The sequence below is a fragment of the Cyprinus carpio genome, chromosome B23 (genome assembly GCF_018340385.1).
Source record: "Cyprinus carpio isolate SPL01 chromosome B23, ASM1834038v1, whole genome shotgun sequence".
In the NCBI taxonomy this organism is placed as follows: domain Eukaryota; kingdom Metazoa; phylum Chordata; class Actinopteri; order Cypriniformes; family Cyprinidae; genus Cyprinus; species Cyprinus carpio.
In genome coordinates, this window is record NC_056619.1 from 5,345,200 (window position 1) to 5,364,562 (window position 19,363).

At 36.9% G+C, this 19,363-nt stretch overlaps 1 protein-coding gene across 1 annotated transcript in view; it reads right to left on the reverse strand.

The window, feature by feature from the left end:
- Positions 1-17,079, reverse strand: part of epm2a (EPM2A glucan phosphatase, laforin) — a 31,817-nt gene extending 14,738 nt beyond the window's left edge. The window contains exons 1-2 of the mRNA XM_042750925.1: positions 16,755-17,079; positions 11,267-11,441 (exon numbers count right to left, since the gene is read on the reverse strand). Of these exons, the coding sequence (XP_042606859.1) occupies positions 11,267-11,441; positions 16,755-17,007 (428 nt within the window). The 5' untranslated portion in view covers positions 17,008-17,079. The remainder of the gene's footprint in view (positions 1-11,266; positions 11,442-16,754) is intronic.
- Positions 17,080-19,363: the final 2,284 nt, after the last annotated feature.

Below are 19,363 nucleotides of genomic sequence, written 5' to 3' on the forward strand. Positions count from 1 at the left end.
ATGTACTAAATTGCAACTATTACAAATGTGTAATATATTTAAATGTATGACATACTGTACTATACAGGTTTTAACAACAATTATAGACAAATATAATAAAGTTTGCATATTAATAACATATTACATGTAAAGATGTAAGTGGATTAAAAACCACTCAAATTTTCAGCTAATAGCTTTTAATATAATTTTTAACCTAAATAAATTATTACCACTCAAATTTTCTAATTTTTTTTATTTATTTATTTTTTAGAGCTGACTTATAAATTATTATTTAACTGTTAATGTTTTAGTGTTTTATTTTTTTTTGTTTTTTTTTTTTTTTCATGCTTGCAGACAGATTTATTTATTTTTTTTCTTTATTTGATTCAGTTTTGTTACATAAATCAATCGCTTTCTCTTTTTGTTTTGTTGATTTTTTTTTGAATGTGTGTGTTTTTTTTATAATTTTGAATATGCAGGTTTGAGAGATCAATTAAATCAGACTACCCAGCAACAACTGGGGGAAAAAAATCGCCTTTTACTAATTGTGATTTCAAATCTACGTAACATGTACAGTCCGACTTTCACTATCAAAATCAGTCAAGCTCTTTAAGGTCGGAAAGGGCTCCAGGAAATATATGACTACTGCAGTAATCAGATTTATTAACAACAACTTCACAAAGGTGAGTAAATGTTTTTTTGGGTGAACTTTTCCTTTCAGGAAGTACTGACACTGACACTCACCTGATTAAAGTCTTTCTGTGTTCTCCACAATTTTACTCTTTATTGAGATGACTGTGCATTCTGTCTTAAGAAAACATTACATCTCTGCCCTCTTGGAGTTGCACCAGTCTCTTTGACACAGTAAATCTGCCATTACTCTAATGGATTCCCCAACACCAGACTCAATGACCCAGACTTTGTTATCCACCTCCACTTTCAAATTTTGCCGTTAGAACAAGGTCAGAGGTCAAACGAAACAAGCACTTAGAGCTCATTGCCAAAGGAGTTGAGAGATATAGAGTCATTGAGCTAATTACAGAGCACTGTTGAAACCACACACACAATTAAACAGAGAGGGGGAAAGAAAAGAAAATTAAATGCTTCCTGGTAATAAGATGTTACTATCTGTGGATTTAAGAGTTGGCAAATGCTTCAAGTTAAGTTGAATTTATCTTTAATCTGTTGTTCACTGAGACACTTTACTCTGATTCAGAGGTTTCCCTTTTTAATAGGACTTGTGTGTCTGCTTGTGTTTCTGAATTATGAGGAATCTTTGGCTGCTAGGTTAATAGGGTTTTTGTTGGTTACTATGTGGTTAATGTAAATCCATTTTCAAACTTCAAATATTTTGGCGCATCTGACACTACAATCGGATGTAAAAATTCTGCACAGACAAGCAGACATAATTTTATCATCTGCGGAGAGAAAATCTCTTCTGTTCGCATCTCTTAGAAAAGTAACAGCCTTTACGAGCCACAAAGTTTAAGAGATCTTTTACTCTTTACCTGCCATTGACAGAATACTGCAACTTTCCATGTTTTCACTGTCATACTGTAGGAGGTGCTATTACACATCTCCTAAAAGAGTACTGAATCTCTGTATAAAAAACTTAAATAAGATATTTGACAAAGAACACTGATCAAAATTTGTGAACACTTACAGAAACTTCAAAGGTATTAGTGTTTATCTGGCACCTGGTGCTAATTTCCTTAAATGAATTATCTGACAAACCCAATTTACCGTAACTGGCAGCCTTACTTTCCAGTCTTTCCAAATTGAGTGAAACCCTCCGACAGGAGGTTGTGCAGATGAAGGCCAACGGGATGACCCTTTTTAGTCACTGCAAGAGAAGCTGGTCATTTTAAATCTGTGATTTCTCAAATATTACATCTTTACAGTGTTACTGACTCATTCAAGTGTCCCAAAAAGGCTGGTCGGCCATGAAAGACAAATCCACAAGTGGAGAGTATAATGCGGAGACTCACAATGGATATTTTTTGTTGCTGAGATAGATGGTGGATTGATTGTGGAGATCACCGACCCGGTGTCGATAAACCATTCGTTTAAGTTATAGTCTCGGCACAAATTTGTTATATTTGTTACTTTTCGGCGATGGCTAAACGACAGCTTCTGCCATCCTCTCCGGAGAAAAAACGACAGAAAGAGCCTGTGAATGAGGCGCTGCGTGCCATGGTGGCCGATGAGCTAAAGCTACAGTTCGGCGTCGTTCGGGAAATTTTTAAGGAGGAATTTCAACCGATCGCCGAAAGAATTGGATCTCTGGAGAAAGAGATGAGACTGATCAGTAATAATTTCGACAATATTCAGACAGCTGTTCGGAAAGTTAAGCAAGACTCGGCTGAAGTTAAGCTAACCGTAGATACTCTTCAAGAAAAGATGGCGAGTCTGGAAGATAAAAGTCGTCAATGTAACATTCGTCTCGTCGGCCTCGTAGAAGGGGAAGAGGGCAGCGATGCATTAGGATTCATGCAAACTCAGTTACCACTGTGGATCCCGTCACTCAAAAACAGACCGATCGAGATAGACAGGGCGCATCGCATCTATACTGGTGACAGCAACAGAAAGGGCCCGCGTACTCTAATCTTTAAATTGCTTCGCTTCCAGGACAGGAACACTATCCTTAAAGGAGCGCGAGCCGCGGGACAAATAATCCACAAGGGCAACTCGCTTCTCTTCTTTCCCGACTACAGCAATCAAACCGCCATGAAAAGACGCGAGATGAATCAGTCCAGGAAAAGACTCACGCAACTCGGGATTTCATCCTTCATGATATATCCCGCCACGATCAAGGTGACGCACCGTGGATCAACCTCTCATCTCCAAACGCCGGCTGAAGTGGAAGCTTTTGCTGACCAGCAACAGGCACTTGCTACGCCTCAGCCTTTACGTGACAGCACGCCAGTGGAAATGTTAACGGATGACAGCGTGTTGTCTCCAGGAGGAGATTAGTCTGATATTGCGACTATGCCGAGTACTACCTTAGTGTACTGTGATACCGAGTTGGCCTTGGGACTCGGGTGATCCTCTGTTATGTTGGCCACGTATCCAGACGAGGTTGTTGTGATGGCAGGTAGGAGAGTTTGTTCTCACTCTCCGCTTACTGCCTTTCTGTTCTGTTTTTGTTGTTGTTCCCTTACAGTTCCAGATGCCATGAACTATTCACATAAGTCCACTACTTTTTGTTTCTTATTAGTAAAATGTACAGTAATTCAATTGAATTATGGCTCTTAATATAATGTCTTGGAACGTCAACGGTTTAAATGGCGCCATTAAGAGAACCAAATGCTTGGATTATTTAAGATCTAAACGGGTTTCCGTTGCACTAATACAGGAATCTCATCTGAAAACTTGTGATGTACATCGATTTCAAAACAGGTATTATAAATTAGTTTCTTTTTCTTCCTCTGATAAGAAATCTAAAGGGGTTTTGATACTGATGGCCCGGCGTCTTCCTTTTTCCATGCACTGCTCTAGGAGTGATGCAGCTGGTCGTATTACTTGCATACTTGGTACATGGTCCAATATCAAATGCGCCTTTGTTTCAGTTTATGCTCCCAACGAATATGATAATGTGTTTTATCAACAGCTCGTCAGCGTTTTACTAAGTTTGAATGACTATCACCTTGTCATAGGAGGCGACTTCAATGCTGTGTATAATCCCCTACTTGATAGATCTCAAATATCTCATTCGGATCAGACCTCTTCAAAGTTATTTAAGGATTTTATTAAGCAGGTCAACGTGTGTGACATATGGCGATTGAGGAATGAGGCTGTCAAAGACTATACCTTCTTCTCAGCTCGCCATAAATCCTACTCCCGCATTGATTACCTGCTCATATCACCAGCTTTCATTCCGTTTGTTGAAGTCACTGATATTTTACCCCTTCTTCTTTCAGACCACTCTCCGGTTACATTATGTCTTCTCCCATTTTCTATTTCCTCCGGGAACAAACGTTGGAGATTTAACACATCTCTACTTCTCGACCAAGAATTCTTATCACAACTGCGCACCTCCTTGGTAGAGTTTATTGAACTGAATAGTGGTTCGACAAATAATGCTCAAGTGCTATGGGAGGTAACAAAGTGTTTTATTAGAGGGAAATGCATTGCTTTCTCTTCTTTTCGTCAGAGGTCTAGAAATGGCCATAGAATTGAGTTAGAGAGACAAGTTCAGGCGGTGGAACAGGATCTCAAAAATACTTATTGTCAACGAAAAGAAAAAGAATTGAATGCACTTAAATCAGAGTTAAAAGAGTTACTCTTACACAGAGCCCATTTTATTATGCACCGTACAAAACAGTCGTACTACTTCAATGGGGAGAGACCAAGTAAATTACTAGCGCTACGGATTAAACAGATGGAATCCAGAGCAAATTTATACGCTATAAAGAAGGATGGCATCTTATACACTCAAACCAAAGATATAAATCAGATTTTTAAATCTTACTATGAACAACTATATACTTCTAATTCTTCCTCTAGTTATCAACAAAATATATCTTTTCTTCAGCAGTTTTCCCTCTCCAAATTTGATGAACACCATTTAGAGATGCTAAATGGCCCACTGTCATTAGATGAACTGAAACTGGCTCTAGATTCAATGCCAAAGAACAAAGCTCCAGGTAGTGACGGAATTCCCCCTGAACTAATTTCCGCCATCTGGGATATAGTTTCGCCACTTATCCTTGACTCTTTTAATTTCGCGATTGAAAATGGAACCCTTCACAGGGACCAAAATACAGCTCTCATAACCCTTTTACTCAAGAAGGGCTTAGATAAGACCCCTTAGAATTCGCGGAAGAATATCTACAATTAAAATGAATGTGCTCCCAGGGTAATTTCTTAGTTCTGAATGACATTTATTGTGATAATGGCCTCAAGTCGTTTCAGGACTTAAGTGCAGAGTTTTCTTTACCTGGATTCTCATTTTTTCTATATCTAAGACTGAGGTCAGCTTTAAAGGCCTATGGTGTTCCTTGGTCCACCAATGTGCTCTCTCATCCTTTGTGGGAGTGGTTGAACATTGATACTCCTTCTAGTGGTTTAGTTTCTAAGATTTATAGTTCTATCCTCTTACTGCAGTATACTTATATTCCAGCTATCCACTCCTGGGAAAGGGATGGTCTTGCTCAACCTGATTGGGATGTGGTATGGGCCAGATGTTTTAATTCTTCTAAAAATCTTGCACATCAGATGATACATTATAAATGTATTAATAGAGCCTATTTCACTCCCAGTGTATTATACAAAATGAAGGTTAGATCTGATCCTTACTGTCATTTATGTAATAAATCTACAGTAGGCTCTTACTTGCACATGTTTTGGGAATGCCCGGTGGTGGTTCCTTTTTGGAAAAACTGTATGTTCCGTTCTTTCAGATTTTATGCATTTAGATGTACCTCGAGATCCCCTACTTTTTCTATTGTTAGACGATTCCAGTCTCCAGTTGAATGTTCATCAAAAAAGGACCTTATCAGCTGCAAGTACGGCTGCCAAAAAGACTATTTTGAAATTATGGATAGAACCATCCACTTCCATAACTTTCAGTTGGCTATCATACTTCAGAGACATTGTCTTGCTGGAAGGTACCACTGCCAGGCTCAACGGCGCAAAGGACAACACTATTCGGAGTTGGACAAATGTGGCTGAGATGTTTGCTAGAAAGGCTGAAAAGTTGACATCCCTACTATGCTTTTCTGACTTTTATCACCATCACTTTTATTTTTCTTCCTCTCTTTCTGTACAAGTGGACTGCTTCATGGCATCTGTTTGTGCATAGTTCTTCTGAACCGTGAACTGTGATTTGTTTCTGAAAGTGAATAAAGCTAGCTGTCAATCTTACATAGTGCAGTCGAACTTAAAGTGCATTCTGTAGTGACCAAGACTCTCTTCAGAAGAAAAAAAATCAAATGGCTAGACTAACCTTTGAGGAGCATTTTGTGCTGAGAGAGAAGAACTGGTTCAAAGTGCACTTTAGTGATGAAAGCAAGTTTAATTTATTTGGGACTGATGGGAAACATTAAGTTCATCGTCAAACTGAGGAAAGGCTGAAGCACAAGTGCACAAAGAGGTCAGTGAAAGGTGGAGGAGGAAGTGTCATGGTTTGGGGGCGGGCCCAGAGACCTAAACCCAATTGAAAATCTTTGGAAAAAACTTGGTGACAAAGTTATGGCTAAGAAACCCACTACATTCAATGAACTGTGGAAGAGGTTGGAAGAAGAGTGGACCATGATCACACCAGAGCTAGTGATATACTGTGGCCACAGCTGTGCTGAAGTCATTCAAAGCAGGGGCCTCTACACTTCCTACTAATTCTCCTGTAACCTTCAGGAATTCTACTTTAATCTTTCTTCCTACTACAATCATTGCTGTTCTCTAATTTTGATTACTTTGCTTTCTGCAAAATAAAGGGTTTTTGCTGAAGTGCCTTGGTTGCTTTGTAAAACACTAGCATGGCATAGCCACAACTAAAATTCCGTAATATTCTGAAGGATGAAGATTAGATTATTTCTGGAAAAAATCAAGTGTTCATACAGTAAATTTAATTCTAATTTTGATCTCCACTGTATGTTTTGATCACCCCTCTGAATCACATCCAGACGTAAGCTGTGTCCCTACGGAGCCCCGCACATGACATACAAGAAAAAATAAATTGTGCACACAGTTTACAAATTTGTTCTTTCGATTTATAAATCGTGTGCACGATTGAGCAAATCGTGCACACTATTTAGCCTACTATTTTTTCCTGCATGCCATGTGCAGGGCTCTGTAGAGTCCCAAAGTGAAAGACGTGCATTTCGAAGACCTCATTTGAAATGTGATTGCATCACAGCGTCACTACGTAAGCTGTCCCAATTCATGATACACTATCTGAAGACCACATTCCAAGGCCAATTGCATCACCACGAAAGCAACTTGAATTCGAAAAGCGACAAATGCGCCCTCCGTTTCCCAGGAAAATAAAGTGTACATCTGATGGACACTTCGCACCCTACCCTATCGCAGAATCATTTGTGCGCAGATGACAACAGAATTTATGTTACAAGAACTACCTGTTGTCATGGCAAATAAGTACCTGGGGGCTGCAGTGAGATGTACTGTACTTATTGGTACATATTTCGTGTCTTGCGAAAAAGTACCCCCAGGTACGTTTTTGTCATGAGACCAGGTTGTCAAAGAACATGGCGGGTGTAAGTATACTGCGGTTTCCTATACTCAAATACCTAGCGAAACAAGTGTTAAAAGGCAGGTAATTTTTTTTTTTTTTTTCACAAAACCCACAAACAATAAGACCACTTTATAAGGCAATTTTTCACTTTGTTGTTTTGTAGTGCTGTCATGTAAGATATGTCCATAAATGTTTTAACCAAACTTGAGCACTTCAGTATTTAGTATCCATGTCCTGCTGTGTCCTGTAATTTTCCAGTGTTAAGACTGCACCACTGTCTTAATATTTTTCATAAGTGTTTCCATTTTTTCTTGGTTTAGGACTGTTCTGGAGAAAATATGCCTGCTGGGGAAAGACTTAGAAAAATAAACACAAAGTAAGCAAGTTAATACACAAACTTTTGCTGAAATTGATTGTGTTGTTGTTGTTAAAAGGTATGGTTTATTTGCTCTGCCTTAGGATTGCAAGTGTCCTGGGACAGGTGAGAGAGTGAGTGGAAGCTGGTGAGCTGCTCAGAGAGGACATCAAATTCCAGAAAGAGACAGAGGAGAGAAAAGCACAGGAAAGCAGGGAGAGAATGGTTAACAAATAAATGATGTATTATCTATTCTCTCAAGAAGAGAAAACGGTGGAAAAAATTTGTACATTAAAAAATGTTCTATATGTTTTTTTTCTTTAATGTCACATTTTTAATTAAACAACCTAATTTCTGTAGTTTATTTTTGTGATGTAAATTGAAATTAAATGAAACTAATTGAATAATCTGTATACATTATTCATTTTTGTAATGTTATTTATTTGTAAATGAGCCTGAGTGCTTTCTGTACATTTTGTGTTTTTTGTTATCCATATTCACATGTAAATAAAAGAGTTTTGTAGTAATTGTTATGTACATTGTTCCTTTTTTAATGCAGCTTATAGTTTTTACACAAAACATTCTTATATACATTTATGTTTTTGTCCTGTAAATATTTTTTTTTTTTACACATTAAAACAAATTGTTCTATACATTACTAAAAGTACTTTATTTTTTTCAACTATTTACAACATAACTCGTTTAACATCAGAAAAACAACATCAATTTTTAGCCCAGCCCTACAAACTCACGGCAAGTTGCCGTTCACTTCTCTGAAGATCCAGCAGCACTGTCAGGGCCTCCCTGCTCAGCCGAAAACCATTAAAAACCCATCCAGCGCTGGCACATTCAGCTTTATCCTGCAGTACAGGGGTCTGGTCTGCTTTAAGAAAAGAAGGAAAATAGAAATTGTTTATCTATGATAAAGTAATTGGTAGAGGAAATATTGAAACACTTTAGTAAACTACTTTTAGTAACTACTAATACCACTTTATTTGGGGGGGGGGGTGGTATGATTACAGAATTTACATTTTTGGGTGAACTATCCTTTAAGTAAAAGCATTATCTTGCATATACTTAAAGTATTGAGAGTAAAAGTTAAGGTATACAGTATTGTTCTGAAAAAGAATTCATCAAGATGGTTTTGCATTAATATTACTGCTGTCCTGGGAGAAAAAAAGTACTTCTTTACAGCCCACCACTGATTATTTTGAAAATGAAACTAACAACATTTATGGTCAAAATATTAACAAATTGTTGCTAACTACAGCTGCCACGGAACATTGAGCTGTGCAATGCTCTATTTTTATTCATTTATTTATTTTTTATTTATTCACTGCTTTATTTTTATGCTTAAAGACAATAAACTACATAAAATCGCACCTTTGTAAGATATCAGTCAGCATTTGAACTGCTCTGTGTGTAAGTGTATTTTGTAGTTTCCATATGTATCCTTACATTATTCAAGTAAGTTCCAAGCCAATACTTGCATTTAAAGTTGTAATCCGGAAATTAAGGAATGCAGCAAACCAGTGTAACTTACCTGGCCATGGTCTTGGCTAAACCTGAGGTGCATCATCAGTGCCGCCGTCGGTGAAACATTCCCACCATCTCCTCCATTATGACGTAAAACATAAAAACAAAAATGAGCAATTCTGGCTCCACCTATCCTATAAAGATGACAGCTCTCCTCTCGCACCATTGCTCCATGACAGGAGCGGTATTTGGGAACCCCTGGTTCCACAATTAGTAAATCCTGCGAAGGCGGAGCGTCCTTCATGCACTTCGGAGGTGTGGCCTTCAAAGTCTGCGACCTTCAAAGTGTGTGCATTTAACTTTAGAACACAGCTGTGGACATGATTTTGTCAGCTTTTTGTTCAAAATGTTGCTTTTTAAATTAAACTTACCCACAAATGCATTGACAAATGCATGAAACTAGAATAAAATGGTTTCATTTAAATGCAGAGGCTCTGTTCTTACTTTTGACATAGTGCATGTTCAATTATTCATATAACAAAATATTCTGAGGGCCATGAAATGTGTGTGAAAATAATAAAAAATAGACAAGGAAAGATTTAAAGTCCACAGTACAAATGAAGCCAAATGACTTAAGCACTGATGTTTTGTCTAAATTCCAAGTTTTAAGTATGAGTAATAGTAATAGTGCTCCTTACCTTAAACACTTCAACAAAAGTGGGAACTGGCATTTGTTAAAATTGCTGCTAAAAATTTCAGAGAGAAGCATGACAGTGAATGAGACTATTAGGAGCTCTCTCTCTGTTACGAGAGCCTTATTAATTTTACAGTGTAATGAAATTACACTCACACAGTTTTCAGAATATAAAACTAATAAAAAAGCATACGGTTTTAATTTAGAGAGAGAGGGAGATGGAGCGATGAAAGAAAAAGGCTGTTTCTGATGTGTATCTCTGAGCAAAATAGCATAGCGGCAGCTTAGTGTCTCATGTTCTGGGCTAGAAATCCTTAATTTAAAGCGATTCATATTAAGGTCTGTTATCAGCATTGTGCCTTTGACCAAGACACTCCACTTCAGGTTGCTCTATATCAGGGGTGTCCCATCCTGCTCATGGAGGGCCACCTTCCTGCCAAGGTTAGCTCCAGCCATAATTAAACACACATGAACTAGCTAATTAAGGTCAAGAAGATGAGTCTCCAGCTGGTCTGAACACCCCTGCTCTGTGGAGACTGTCAGTGGTTCTGAATGCTGATTGGTCAATACAGTGTTACAGTCAACTGTGATCACCATTCATTCATTCATTGTATGTAAAAGAGCAGTTTGAATATTCTGCTGAACTTTTTTTTGTTTGTTTTTTTGTTTCACAAAAGAAAGTTTTATGGTTTTGATTTTAGGCAAACTGTTTCTTTACGAAAGAACATCAACCCACACACTCTACTTATAGAACTGAGTAGTGATTGTAGAAATTTCTTTGAAATTTCATTGGTTAAATCCAGTCGTTCAAATAGGAATCTGCATGGTCTTGAGTTCCCATGCAGATTTCAATTATGTTAAAGGACTAGTTCACCCTAAAAATGAAAATTTGCTTGAAGTTTAGTCACCCTCAGGCCATCCAACGTGTAGATGAGTTTGTTTCTTCATCAGATTTAGAGAAATGTAGCATTACGTCACTTGCTCACCAATGGATGCTCTGCAGTGAATGGGTGCCGTCAGAATGAGAGTCCAAACAGCTGATAAAAACATCACAAGTAATCCACACCACTCCTGTCCATCAACGAACATCTTATGAAGTGAAAAACTATGTTTGTAAGAAACAAATCCAATGCCACTTTAAACTTTAAATTTTGCCAAATCTGTTCTGATGAAGAAACAAACTCATCTATATCTTGGATTACCTGAAGGTGAGTATTTTTTTCAGCAAATGTGTCATTATTTTTCTTTAAAGTTGCTCACTTTACACCCTAAGAGTGAGAGAAACCAGAATGACATAGCACACACAAAAGGTATAATTGCATTGGTGAATTTTCAGCTAAATGTCATGTGCAAAAAAGGTTCACTGTCTAATGTCAATTGCTTGAGGCATGAAGCACTGCTCAAACAGAAGCCACTTAAGTATAAGAGAAATCTGAGCTGGGAACTTTCCCCTCATGCAAAGGTTCACACAGATTGTACTGGAATGACTGGATTTCTTGCCAAGCAAAGGTACAGTATATGTGACTTCACATCAAAACTCATGATGGATGGGAAATTCATTCACACATACTGAGAGAAGTGGATGGCTTGCTGTCCCGCTATGCTGAAGTAGAAGTTGGTAGTGTGTTTCATCTCATCTGTGTGGCCTGTCTCTTCGATCCAGTGACCAATAGGATGGCAGTATACCCCGTCCACCATGTTACTGTCGTCATACACACAGTGCCGGTCATGATGTGGCCCATTGCCTATAGACACACACATCAAACAATTATCAGTCATTTACATAATCATCTCAATCATTTACACGTCAGTGACAAACTAAAACAAATTATACAATGAAAAGGAAATTCTTGTAAAAATCTAGTTTTTAGTTGTTCCGTCACACTTTATTTTAATGTTCAATTCCCTACTATGATGTTTGCCTCAATGAACTCCTAATTTGCTGCTTATTAATAGTTAGTAAAGTAGTTGTTAAATTTAGGTATTGAGTAGGATAAGGGATGGAGAATATGGTCATGCAGAATATTGCTTTATAAGTACTAATAAACAGCCAATATGTTAATAATAGGAATGCTAATAAGCAGCTAGTTAACAGTGAGAACTGGTCCCTATTACCAGTTGTTCTAAGGTCTTACTTTTTTAACAAATTGTTTTATTTATTGACTTTAAAATGTCAGGTGATGAAACATGATCTGAACTAATATTATATTTCAGTTGCATTTTCTTACATGTGGAATGCACACATTAAGTCATTCTTTATTAAAGAAAAAAAAAGTTAATTATTATTATTTTTATAATTTTGGATCATGAATATCACAAAATTATGGAAGCCTGCATAGATAGATAGATGACATTTATTCCAAGCTTCACAGTATCTTGAAAACGTTTGAAATATACATTATTGTCCCTTTCTGAGAAGTTTTTTATTTTTCATTTTTTTTTATTTTTAGTCTTTTATTTCTGAAGGGGAAGGTCAATAGCCAATTAAATTACTGAGTGTTTTCAGACTCTGCAGGTCACCTCTTCCTGACCTGTGAGATTTCACATTTAAAAGCTAAGGGTTTCCTTAATTAATTCAGCAATGGGCGTAATTCTGCATAATTTTGATGGTCAAGTCAGCTGGTTTCATAAAACAATAAACATTCAAATGAGTCCTTGCATTGCTAAAACTGTATTGTAGTGCTGCCTCAGCTCTACACGTACACGTAATGCACTATAATGTGGGAGAGCGTATGGGTTTCTGAAATTGCATGCATCACAAACTCACATTCATCCTGAAAGTAGGTGGGGGGCTTGTTATTTGTCCAACATTTATCATCCCACCCCACTGCTGTCGCCCTTTCCACTGCAGGGCTGGTGAGAGCCTCACAGCTGCAGCCCACACAGAAAACAAGCTCTTCACGCTGACTCGTATAGCATGAACAAAACCTATGCCATTATTATCATGCTTACAGTCTCAGCTGAAGCCACATACATACACTACATACTGTATACACCACAAGTTTAAACGGGCGGGCTTGAGTTTGTATGTCTTAAAGCAATATTGCCATACAAAGCCAAAATGCAGTAAGTTTACCAAAACTGTTATTTATTTTTGCTTGATTTGACATTCAGTTCTAAAATCTAATTTATAAAATGGATTGTTTTGATACTACATTCTGTAACAATGGTAAAGCAGCACAGTGGAATACAGAATGTTTTTGCACTTAAAGGAATAGTTCCCCAAAAAATGAAACTTTGCTTTTTTGTAGTTAAGTTTGTTTCTTCATCAGATTTAAAGAAATGTAGCATTCCATCACTTGCTCACTAACAGATCCTCTGTGGTGAATGGGTGCTGTCAGAAAGAGAGTCCAAACAGCTAATAAAAACATCACAATAATCCACAAGCAATCCACACCACTCCAGTCCAGCAACTGACATCTTGAGAAGTGAAAATTTGTGTTTGTAAAAAAACAAATCCACCGTTGAGACGTTTTAAATTAAAAAATAATATATTTTGCCCAAAATACAAGTCCATAATCCATAATAACACTTCCTCCAGTGATAAAGTCCATGTTCTGAAGTCCTCTCACCTCACAATCCACCCACATATTAATTTAAAGCTGTTTTGGACTTTTTTCACTTATAAACGGTGCTTGATCTGTGAATAATTCTCTCCTGACTTTTTCACTGGAGTACGCAGTGTTATGGATAGAAGATGTTAACTGATGGACTGAAGTGGTGTGGACTACTTGTGATGTTTTTATCAGCTGTTTGGACTCTCATTCTGACGGCACCCATTCACTGCAGAGGATCCACTGGTGAACAAGTGATGCAATGCTACATTTCTACAAATCTGATGAAGAAACAAACTAATCTTGGATGGCCTGAGGGTGAGTACATTTTAACCAAATTTAATTTTCGGCATGAACTATTTCTTTAAAAACAAGATACACAGGGTAATGGATGAAACTACGCAAGGACTAAAGACGTGTTTGTAAAAACTTTTTTTTTTATGTAATCATTTAAAAATATGCATTATTTCATTTCCACCCCACATGCAGCAGCTAGTCCTCTCTGAACTAAAAATGGTTCACACTCTCCCATATGGTTTTTCCTCTAGGTCATACACTGAAAAAAATGGTGCAGAATTAGAGCCTACTGAAGTGTACAGGCCAATACGTCCTAAACCAAGTCTGTCCATGTCTGGACGCTGCCAAATGGAAACACTCCACTGACCAGAGTACTTTTATCTCAACTGGGGGACTATCAATTCATGCTTGCTTACCTAAAGCACGCTCAGAGCCAATTCACCTGCTGGTGTGCAATCAACAAGCATCATTTCAATCAGAAAAACACATCTCAACACAATAAAGATCTTGGTTGTTCATATGAGACTGTGTGAATGGACAAGATGCCAGCAAACAATGGCTCAATCAAAACCTCAGTCAACAGACGGCGTGAGCACTGGAGCAGATTGCTGATTTGTCATTCACAGGCATATTCATTCAAATAAGAAACATGACAGAATGAGAAAACCGCCACAGAGTCATGTAAGGACGGCAGCTTGGCTTCTCTGACAAAGCAGGTCATGCTCAGGTTTGAATGACACTGCAGTTTTCATCAGTTTGAAATATTTGCCGCTTGGCTCCCAAAGCAAAGTTTAACATTTGTTCTTATGACAAATACTTTTCTACATGCTGTGTAAAAGAATAAAACAAGACAAACTGATAAAGGCAGTTACCAAACACACATGCACAAACATATACTGGACAACATTTGTATAGATCTAGATACAGTGATGTGGAAAAGTAGTGTTAACGCAGAGGGGTAAAAGACAGAGAGATGGAGACGAAAATCATCTGAAAATAGATGGAAATGATATTCAAAACAACGTTTTTTAGTCTGTATCTTGTGAAAATTGAAATAGAAAAAAGATAGAAAGCAGTGTTAGATTAATAGTTTAATATTTTGAATCAATTTTTAAGTTTTTATGTTTTACTTTAGTTCAATTAATGTTTATTTTATGTAAAGTAAGTTTACAAGTGTCTTCTTTTTTATTTATTTTTTCTTTAAAAACAAGATTTGATCAAATGGGACCACAAAAGTTATTCAGTTAATGAACTGCTGTAGTCTCCCATTATAGAAGTTTACCCACCTATAATGACTTCCTCTTCTAATACCCCTGAAATGTAAGTGTCCCCTGCGGCATCATCACTTTCACTGAACACTATAAAGCCCACTGTATATCATACAGTACCAGATACATGAATTCCTCCAAATTATCAGCGTGAACAAAACATTTAGTCATCTGACTGATAGTTCATACATTTTAAATAAGGCCTTTTATTTTCATTTTAGTTTCAGCATCTTCCTTCAAGTCATATACACGTGTCTCTTTGCAGTGAGATATCTTATTATTATTAACCCCCTTAGAATCTTATTAACACAAATTATGGGAAGATATAGAGTGACAACTGATATTTTTAAACATCTGATTTAAGTATTTTGCTAAAGATCTTACTGAATTAGCCAACAAGCTATGAGAATTTCATCTTACTTTTTGCCAATATAAATATCAGTAGTCTATTGGCACCAAAATGCATTTATTTATTTTATTATATTTTGCTCAGTTTGAGCCTCTGAAAAAACTGATTATGCTTTTCCTCTTAGAGTATGAGCTCCATATTCTCACGGTCTACCATTTTCCTAATGAGTCTGTCAGTCTGCTGGCTTTTAAATTATGGGAAGCACTTCCGGTTTGGGGAAGTTCCACTCAAAAAGTCTGAAACAAATCATTTCAAATCACAAAGCTGTGCTACAGACAATCCTTGATTGTGAGTTTGACTGAATGAGCTGTACGTTTTCCTTCATGTTCATGTTTGTCAGAAACATAATGTAACGTTTGGTATTTTAACGTGACATGGAATAAAAAGAGCTCTTCTCAGTCCGATGCATTCTTTTCCTCCTCTTTATATCCATTTTTCCTTTGTATTCCGCTGTAACATTATGAATTAAGATAACATATACTGCGCATTTGTGGTCTGCTCTCCCGATTTAATTTACCATATAAACCATTTGAATAATTCACTAGAATGCAGTCCCACTTTTCTCCGAAAACCCTCACGTCTCTTTCCAGGTATTCATGTTATGTTAAAATTCATTTTTAATGCTATTACACTTTTAAATTGATTTTTATAGCACAATGGTTGAAGGGCGAGTAGACTAATGTCACTTCATTTTACCTTTTTTTTTTTTTTTTTTTTTTTTAAAAAAAGCTTTTTTTTTTTTTTTTTTTTTAATCTTTCGCTGATTGTTTACTGGAAGATAATCCCATAATTCATGTAAAGCATCCCCTGATAGCACACATACATCACAGAGACGTCTATCTGACGTCTGCATTTACATCTGCAAGACATGTTTTTTAGAGCGTTTGCTCATCTGCAATACATCTATAGGACGTCTCCTTTCAGACATCAAACAGACGTCTATTAGATGTCTTTAAGATGTTTATGGTTCAGATATTTGTACACAGCAGATGCTTTCCAAATCAAGTGATCTTTAACAGACAAACAAAAAAGGTGGCTAGAACTTAGAACAGAACCTATATGAATGATGAATATAAAACACATCATATTTACATTTTTATATTCATCACATAGTCTAAGGTCCCAATCAACTGTTCCATTACAAACAAATAGGCCTACAAATAAATAAGATGATTATACTGAATATAGCCTGTTATTTCATATTTTATTTCTTGAATGCTTTGACGTGCAAGTCGTTATTTCTTAAATAGTGTTCAAATAAAGAAAAGTAAGCAAATGGCCTATAGTGGGGTTTAATAGTGATAGACTGTAAACTGTTATGTTAAATGTCAAAAGTTAAACTGAAAAGGTTCATAGATTCGTGGCCTTGCGAGTCAGACTGTGAAACATCAGCTCCATCTGCTGCGTCAGAGCATTCATCGCACTCTGAATGTGATTAGCGCGCGCGTGTGTCCTTCATTAAAAGTGATGTTTCATTTAAACCGAACAGCGTGTTTGTATCGTGCTCACAGCTTGTCCATCTCCACGTACCTTCCCAGATGTAGTTCCCATCGAGCCGCTTTATAAACTTGAACCACAGCTCTGTGTCTGCGTGCGGTTCAGACAGACGCACGTCTCCGACCCACAGACACGGTTCACAGCTGGACAGCACCGCGCGGCTCGGACTCATCCTCACGGCTCGGTCCGGATCCCAGTGACCCATCTCCGGCCGAGAGCCCAGTACAAACACCTCGATATCCAAACACTCAGGGGTCAGAATCACACCAAACCTGAACACGACCATGCTGCGTTTATAGTGTCACTGACAATATAAATGGCTGCGCTAAAAATAGTCCTACACGCAGTACTGTTGACATTTAATGCAATACAGAGGCTGAGAGGGGACAACTGTGCGTTTTATATGTTTGTAAAGAGATTTCGCTTTATTCAGGACGGTTTGTAACACTGTGCGTCAACTGTTACTAGTTTACTGGAAACAAAGTATCCTCCAGGGGGCGCCGCATGGCTCAGAAAGCCATTATTTTGCTATTTTTGAACACATTTCTGACAGTATCATACAAATAAAAAGCTAGATATTAAACGCTTAATTTCGTAATCACTAGTAGCCTTTGATAAGTAACTAGTGCTGTGAAAAGTAACAGAGATCAAATGATCTTTGGAGGCCCTCTTCTGTGCTTATGTGTGCGATTATCATTCAGTAAATACACAAATAAAGAAATTATTAAACCCATCTTAAATGAAAATTGCCTGTTTAACAACATTTTGGGCTTTTAAATTCAAGAACATTTACAGTCTTTATAATAGTCGGTCTATCCATTATTCTTTTTCTAATCTGTCACGCCACCAAAGAATTTTCTGGCCTTAATGAGACACTACCATCAAGTGGTAGGACGAAAAATAATTAATTCATATTTAAAGTTAATAATATATAATAATAATAAATTACAAAGTTTATAAATTGAGAACAGGTTATTATAAAATTCATAGTGTAATCCAATGCTTTTACAGTTCATCTAAACATTTCACTAATTCTTGCATTGGCTAATAATAATAGGCTAATTAGTATTCACGCATTTTTAAATCCTTACCAAATCCAGAAAATCTGATCACATCAGCTCAATTTTATCATCACTGCATAGTCTGCACTAGTTACCTGTTAAGTTGCACGTTGATTATAAAATACTGCCATTTAGTTATAAAGCCTTGAATGGACTCTCTAGTAGCCTACTTGAGTGACTCTCTATCACACAAAACTCTGGCCTAGAATATTCAAATCTACAAATAGTATTTGCATGTTTACAGTCAGATAAAAATGTATTATACTTTAAATATAAATTAAATGTGATACTGGAACTTGAGAGTGCCTTTTTGCATACTTAACTATAGAACTTAAATACATCTTTATATGTAATTTCATAATTTTGCTGTTTTTTAAACATGGTTCTGTACTGCTGAATGTGAATCAAATTTCTGTTGTCAGTTTTTTTTAAATATATATTTCTAATTGCACACATCTGTAATGATGAAGTTGCAATTTAGTACATTTAAAATGTATTAACGTTAAATGTACTGTCAAATAACACAATACCGTTAAATATATTAATCAAGACCATTACATTTGATTTAGTTTGTGGGTCAATACACCAAAACTTTGCTTCTTCAAAGCACAAGAGACAAATGATAAATACATGAATGATTTTTGAATGTGTTTAATACATTATTACAAAGTGGACCTTTTAAGAGTATTTAAGTGTACTTAAAGAGAGTTCAATTCCATGACTATTTTAGAACACTGATGTGGTTTTATTTAAGGAATATTATATTATCTCAAGTCAAGTCATATTATCTAAAAGTGCAGTTTGTTTAAAAATATATATACTTTTAGTATTTAAGGTGGGGAACTAATGACAACAGAATGTCAGAAGGCAGTTTAATGCCTCATCTGAAGCACGCTATTTTTTAAAAAGGACAGTTTAACACTTCAAAATGTTGCCTCGTTTTACATTCTGAAGTCCATATCGTTAAACTAGGACTTTTGCACCCATACATGTCAGGGAATGAGCGCCCACTTCTGGCCAGAATAAAACTAAATTCAGCATCAAACTAGATATTTTCAAAGGGTCTACCATACACATAGGGCCCAGGCTCTGGCTTGCTTAGTGAGGAACCAGATTTGGGCTAATGCATGCAACAGGTGCATTTAAACTCCATGCCTTGATAAAGCTGTTCTAATAGACAAATGAAAAAACAAAAGAATGACAGGTGGCCAGTTTAATGCCTCAGGGAATGAGTGCCCCTGTTGCATGCCATAGGCCGAGTCTGGTTCTTCACTAAAACTAAGCAGGCCAGAGCCTGGTGCCTACGTGGATGGAAGACAGTTTGAGTATTGCTAGTCTGTTTGATTCCAGCGAGCAGGGGGCACTCGTTCCCTCATGTATGGGTGCAAAAGTCCTATTATAAAGATGCAGACTTCAGAATGCAAAAAGAAGCAACCCTTTGATGAAGCATTAAAACGGTCTCTTTTAAAAGGAGCGTCCTTCAGATGAGGCATTAAACTGGCCCCCTGACATTCTTTTGTCATTAGTTCCCCACCTTGATCATAAATTTGACCTCATTGTTTAAGATGGTAGTGCATCCTG